At 45.3% G+C, this 6,211-nt stretch overlaps 2 protein-coding genes across 2 annotated transcripts; both read left to right on the top strand.

Annotated features, from left to right (window-relative positions):
- Positions 1-213: 213 nt before the first annotated feature.
- On the top strand, positions 214-3,488 carry LOC310796731 (uncharacterized protein; the record flags this gene model as incomplete). Its single annotated transcript, XM_083658968.1, has 4 exons — positions 214-285; positions 508-714; positions 3,206-3,327; positions 3,446-3,488. The coding sequence occupies exons 1-4, from the start codon at positions 274-276 to the stop codon at positions 3,486-3,488; spliced, it is 384 nt and encodes a 127-aa protein (XP_083515094.1). The 5' UTR covers positions 214-273.
- Positions 3,489-3,581: 93 nt separating this feature from the next.
- On the top strand, positions 3,582-4,470 carry LOC310797057 (G2/mitotic-specific cyclin-B2-like). Its single transcript, XM_083659335.1, has 4 exons — positions 3,582-3,676; positions 3,862-4,002; positions 4,147-4,257; positions 4,342-4,470. Exons 1-4 carry the CDS (start codon positions 3,587-3,589, stop codon positions 4,426-4,428), a joined length of 429 nt encoding a protein of 142 aa, XP_083515461.1. The 5' UTR covers positions 3,582-3,586; the 3' UTR covers positions 4,429-4,470.
- Positions 4,471-6,211: the final 1,741 nt, after the last annotated feature.

Below are 6,211 nucleotides of genomic sequence, written 5' to 3' on the forward strand. Positions count from 1 at the left end.
GACAACTGCACTCCTCTGTATCCACCTATAATATGACCTACACCTCTCTGTATCAGCCTATAATATGACCTACACCTCTCTTGTGTCAATGCAGGCTATGTGTTTATTGTAAGATTACATTTTTGAGTGATTTTAATTTATGTTTGTGCTGTTTTTTCTCATCAGAGACGGACCAGGAGAACACACAATAGAGTGTCATTTTATCAGCAAATGTGTCCTTGTGGGTGGACAAAGGTGACCAGTGCCAGAGGCCTGGCTATCCATCAAGCAAGGATGAAGTGCCAGGTAGAGAACATACACACACTACACACACACACACTATACACACACACACACACACACACACACACACACACGCATGCACAAAGGCAGTCAAAGGTGTGTGTGTGTGTGTGTGTGCGTGTGTCCTGGCCAAACCAGAACGTCTGGTCACCCTGTATCGAGAACAGCTGCCACATCCTTACAGTATTTTTCCTTTGCTTTGTTTTAAATGGTTCTTCCTAACAGCTTAGGGCCACAGAAGAAAGGAGAGCTGTGCATGGAGAGGTGACCAACCGCCCAACCGACCCGCTCCCACCTGTGGCAGTGGCAGAGGAGGAGACCGCTCATGTGTTCATGGTGCAGGAGGAGGAAGACCCGCTCCCTCCGGTGGCAGAGGAGGAGACCGCTGATGAATACATGAAAGACATTGATGCCTATCTGCACCTCCTTGAGGTAATTCATGCTTCCATTTGGCATTACTACTGATTGATTTGACCTTAGGTTAAAAACACATGACATAAAAAGACATGCGTCTCAGTAAAACATCAAGGATAGACTGAGTCTTGTTTCCATTGTGGTCCTTGGTCTCAGACTCAGACAAAACAATACAACAGTACAGTACATTCCAAAGTCCTACCTCAAACCTGTTCAGCCATAGCCTGATAAACCAGCCTGATAAACCAGCCGGTCACGTGAACTCACATTTAATTTTGTTCTTGGAACGAAGAATGTTAGTTCAGCCATCCATTTAGCACATTTACTGACTGACTGTTTTTTTTATTTCTACTGGAAGCCTGTTTCATGCTGCTGCTGCTGCTGCCATATATACAGTATATATATATAGAAAGGTATTCTGGCCAGAACAGGACTTAAATCGACCTGGCACAATATCTGTGGCCCTGCCCCTATTAGAATAGCCACTAGGGGTGGGGGGGGGGAATCGATACACCATAGTATCGCGATATTTTGCCTGACGATATTGTATCGATATTTGGACGCCAAGTATCGATATTAAAAAAAAAAAAAAAAAATGTTGCAGGCCATGCCGCCGGGTATCTGCCTGAAGCGCCCGATGTTGTCGTGCCTGCAGTGGCGTATTGAGTCCAGAGAAGCTTAATAATGTAGCCTACATTTTGGGCAAAACGAAAAGAAAACAAAAAAACACTGCATGTTTTACTTCCGGTGAGGTCAAGGAAAAGGTAGGAAAAGGAGTTAGACAATATATCGAAATATTCAATATATCGCAATATTCAATATATCGCAATATTGCAATACTATCGTATCGTGACTCAAGTATCGTTTTAGTATCGTATCGTGGGCATCTGGGGATTCCCACCCCTAATAGCCACGAGAGTCCGTAAAATCATTGCTAAAATACTTTGGCCCATACACACACACACACAAAACAACAACAAACAAAATTACCTTGCAGGATTTTGTAAGTAAAGGCCTAAACATGGTCGTCCGTCAGAGCCTCGCCCCGCCCTCCCCGTATGACGGCGGGTGGAGCGCCGTCCTACGGGGAGGGGGCGCCGTCGGCTGACGGGGGCTGCTCGAAAATGTGACTTCACGGCGACGATACGTGCGTGACGTCAGCTGCATGAGAGTTGTGATTGGCCGTTGCCTTGGCTCATCGTCGTAAAGTCGCCTTTCAAAGCATGTGTGGCTTAGCCTTCCCAAATGTTGAGGGTCGTTTTTTAGAATTTAATACATAGAATTGGGAACGTTACATTCAATTTCATTCAGACTGCCTGGCACACAATCTCCGCCATTTTCACACGGAGCTTCCACAGGAGGAGGGAGGGTGGGAGGAGGGAGGGCGTAGTGGCGTAGTGGCGTCCAAGCATGTAGGGCTCGCTGGCGCCGCCAGACGGCGAGACGGCTCCAATTCGAGGCGGACGGACGACCATGTTTAGGCCTTAAGCCTCAATTTCAACTGCCTAACTCTATGTTCTACTGCCAGCCACTTGAATTTCTTCAATTTAGGAGGACCAACATGTCATGGGACTATAATCTAATACCACCCTGATTAGCTTATTCATACATAATAAGCTACAGTTCAAAGTCTAGCCTAATTGAATATCCCTTCAAGTGGCCCTGCATGGTTAGTGTTTATATATATATATATATATATATATATATATATATATATATATATATATATATATATATATATATATATATATATATATATATATATATATATATATAAGGAAAAGGACAGCACTCCAAGTTAATAGACTTATTGCTACACACAGTGGACATTTCGTTACATGTAATTGTAATCACGAGAGGCCTTTTAGGAGGGCCATTCAAGCCGCAAGTGGAGTCTGCAGTGCCACCAAGTACTGGTACTGCATGGTGTCCACTAAGATACCATCACCTCGGAATGAGATGTTTGGAGCGGGGGAGTCTGGTGCAGCGCACAGGTCCTAGACCTGGTGAGACGAGGGAGGAGCCCGGCCGGGTGGCAACCCACAGAGCCCGGTCCCTCTATGTACCAGAGTCCCCCCCCCCCCCGGTCCCGGCAGAGTAGTTCCGGAGCAGGGGATTGAGTGGCCCTGACCACGTGACCAGACCCTTCCTGGAGGGCTGACCGTGGGTAGCTACTGGGACGTAAGTTGGGGCTTGGCCAGCCCCGGCTGGGTCACCTGGGCGAGGGTGTATGATGTTGCGAGACCCGAAACATCCTATGACCCCAGGGTACATCACTGAGGATACGTCCCAGTTGCATCCATGCAATGTTTTTCTTTATTTGCCATTACACGCTGAAGAAGGGCCGCTGACCGAAACGTCCATTAGATATATAATCTAATGCCACCCTTATTAGTTTATTTATAATCTAATACTGTACCACACTGATTATCTTATTTTGAGCTGCTATGCTCTTAATTTGGCATTGAAGTGTGTGTTTTATATTACTATTTGTTCTGTCTCCATACAGGTGCAGCAGGCTGTGCGCCCCACGTACCTGGAGGGTTATGAAATCACTGAAGACATGCGAGCTCGTCTAGTTGGCTGGATGATGCAGGTTCACTCTGACTTTGGACTGCTTCAGGAGACATTGTACCTCATGATTGCGATCCTGGATCGTTTCCTACAGGTAGGCTACAAACTGTTTTCAACGTTTTCTTGTTTTACCTTTCTGTGTGAACTAGCTAACACTTGTCTTAATGTACTGCAGGTCCATCCAGTGCCTCCTAGTGAGCTGCGCCTTGTTGGTGTGACCGCCATCCTGCTGGCCTCAAAGTATGAGGAGAACTACAGCCCGGCAGTTGCAGACTTTGCCTCCATGGCAGCCGATACAGAGGCCCAGATTCTGAAGATGGAGCAGGCGATGTTGAAGTGCCTCAATTTTGAGCTTGGACGTCCTCTGCCACCACACTTCCTCAGGAGGGCTTTAAAGGCTGCAAATGTGAGTGTGTCTACTAAATAGTTCGCCAACACCTTGGGGATGAATTCTACATGCATTTATGGCTGTTGGCAGAAGGCTTTTTTTAGAAGTTGTAGAGTAGTAGTAGTCGTTTGAATTTTGTCTCCTGTCTTCATGCGGTTTATGTCATCAGAGCTCTCAAAATGACTGTCTTTTTGTCTTTCCAGACGGATGTAATGACACACACGATGGCCAACTACCTGATGGAGTTAACCCTGCCAGACTACAACGTGGTGCATTACCGGCCGTCTGAGCTGGCTGCTGCTTCCCTGTGCCTCTCCCAGCTGCTGGTACATGGGCTGGAATGGGTGAGTTGACTGAAGTCTGTATGGCTACAAATGTATTCAACTACTGACTAAAGCAAGTCAACATGAGATCATAAGGCACATTACATGACTTAAATAATCAACCAACACATGAGTGAGTTGTTCTCTTCTCTCTTTGTGTTGCAGTCTCCCACGCAGCAGGACTACTCATCTTATGATGAGGACCACCTCAGGCCAATCATGGACTGCCTTGCCAGAAATGTGGTGGCTGTGAGTCTGGGGCAGCCAGAGTTAATGGTAAGTTGTTTGCTAACAGTGCAGTCTCAATAAGATGAAATGAGTTTTTAGCATCATGACCTAATGCCTTATCTTTCCCTCCAGGCTATCCAGAAGAAATACTCAAGCACCAACATGATGAAAGTCAGCCTCCTTCCTCAGATCAGGATTCGTTTTTCACTCTTTTTTTAAACTTTATTTTTGATTTCCCCCCATTTTCTCCCCAATTATACTTGGCCAATGTATCCCCATGCTGCCCTATTGGCTGCCCTGGTTGCTGCTCCACCCTCTGCCGATCTGCGGAGAGCCGAGACTAGCACCATGCTTCCTCCGACACATGTGCAGTAGCCAGCCGCTTCTTTTCACCTGACGGAGAGCTTCACCGGTAGGACGTCGCAAGGTGCGACCAGAGGAGGCGCTAGTGCAGCGACCAGGACACATACCCCCAATCCGGCTTCCCGTCCTCAGGCACAGCCAATGGTGCCTGTATGGACGCCCAACCAAGCTGGGGCTATCCTGTCTCTGTGAAGAGTGAAGAAGATGAAGAGAAGCCTCAGTCCTCACAGCTTCATCAAAGCCAAACTGAGGAGAACAGAGAGGCAGAACCTCTAACCACCAGCTCATCTAAACAGATGAAAACAGAAGCGGGTGGAGTATCGAACCAGCCAGGAACTTCGATCCAGCTAGTAGATTACAACCAGCAAGTGATGACAAGACTTTATACTCCTCTGAACAAGAGACTGAAGACAGTGATGAAGAATGGATGGAAACTAGTGAACCTCACCCAGGTTTAGACTGACAGAGAAACAATGAAGTTCTTGGGAAGATACACTTGTGTTGCTCAGTTTTTTGGCCACACAGGAGAGAAACAATTTGATTGCTCATTCTGTGGTAAATTATTTGGTCAAAAATGACACTTGACAAATTAACATGATAGTCCACACAGGTGAGAGAAAACATATTTGCTCAGTCTGTGGTAAATGTGTGGGTGAAAAACGAGTCTTAAGTCACACATGATAGTCCACACAGGTGAGACACAGTTCAATTGCTCAGTCTGTGGTAAATGTGTTGGTGAAAAAGGAGCCAACAGACACATGATAATCCACACAGGAGAGTAAACATTAAATTGCTATCTGTGGTGGATCTAATTGACATTTGTATATTTATGAGATGAATACACTACATATAAAGTAATGCTATTTAGCCTACTGGTTGACTTTAAAAAGCCATACAAATTGAGGCCTCCAGCTGTTTCAAACACAGACAGACAGACTGAGATGCTGTGATTTCTCCATATACAGAGAGACATGCACCAAGTATCGCTGCTGTATCTCATTGGTTCATTTTTGGCACTTAATTATTGTAGTTTTAAACATTTCTCCTTTGTTCTCAGGTGTGACAAGGCCCAAAGTTATCACTGTAAGCAAATTATTTAAACAGGATGTGTATTGGAATGATTCAATCTGGACTAAGCTTTTTGATCAATATAAGCGCTTAATCAGCATTCTATTGATATTCTCTGATTGGTTGGCCCTCACTTGCTTTGGGCAGGATGCAGCATTGGCACATTTTAATGTATAAAGCCATCTTAGACAAGTTACCCCGCTACATCTGCTCCAAGTTTAAGGAGGTACGTAACTCCTACAGCCTCAGATCCAGCACTTCGCTTGGTTTTGAGGTGCCATGAGTGTGGGGGAAAAGGAGTCGACTTAAGGAGTCGACTTAAACTGGATCATCATATTTCTTTGGCTAGTTTCTAACAAAAGATCACAGAGGTCCTCGCCATTACCTGCTCCTGTCAAAATTAGTAATTTAGAATGCCATATCTTCTGTAATGTTCTTCTGTGTTTGTATTTTTCCCCCAATTTAATTGCTTTCCATATTGTAAGTACGGTATTGTAAATATTGTCTTTATCATGCCCTGACGTGTGATTTTTGCTGCCTTCTTGGCCAGGTCAGCATTGTAAAAGGGATG

The sequence above is a fragment of the Poromitra crassiceps genome (genome assembly GCF_964638095.1).
Source record: "Poromitra crassiceps genome assembly, chromosome: 23".
Lineage (NCBI taxonomy): Eukaryota > Metazoa > Chordata > Actinopteri > Beryciformes > Melamphaidae > Poromitra > Poromitra crassiceps.

Bases quoted from the DNA above. Each gene is read 5' to 3' on its own strand.
- LOC310797057 (XM_083659335.1), top strand. From the start codon at position 3,587: ATGGAGCAGGCGATGTTGAAGTGCCTCAATTTTGAGCTTGGACGTCCT. The intron at 3,677-3,861 runs GTGAGTGTGTCT...TTGTCTTTCCAG, and splicing joins GGGCTTTAAAGGCTGCAAAT to ACGGATGTAATGACACACAC. The intron at 4,003-4,146 runs GTGAGTTGACTG...TTTGTGTTGCAG, and splicing joins TGGTACATGGGCTGGAATGG to TCTCCCACGCAGCAGGACTA.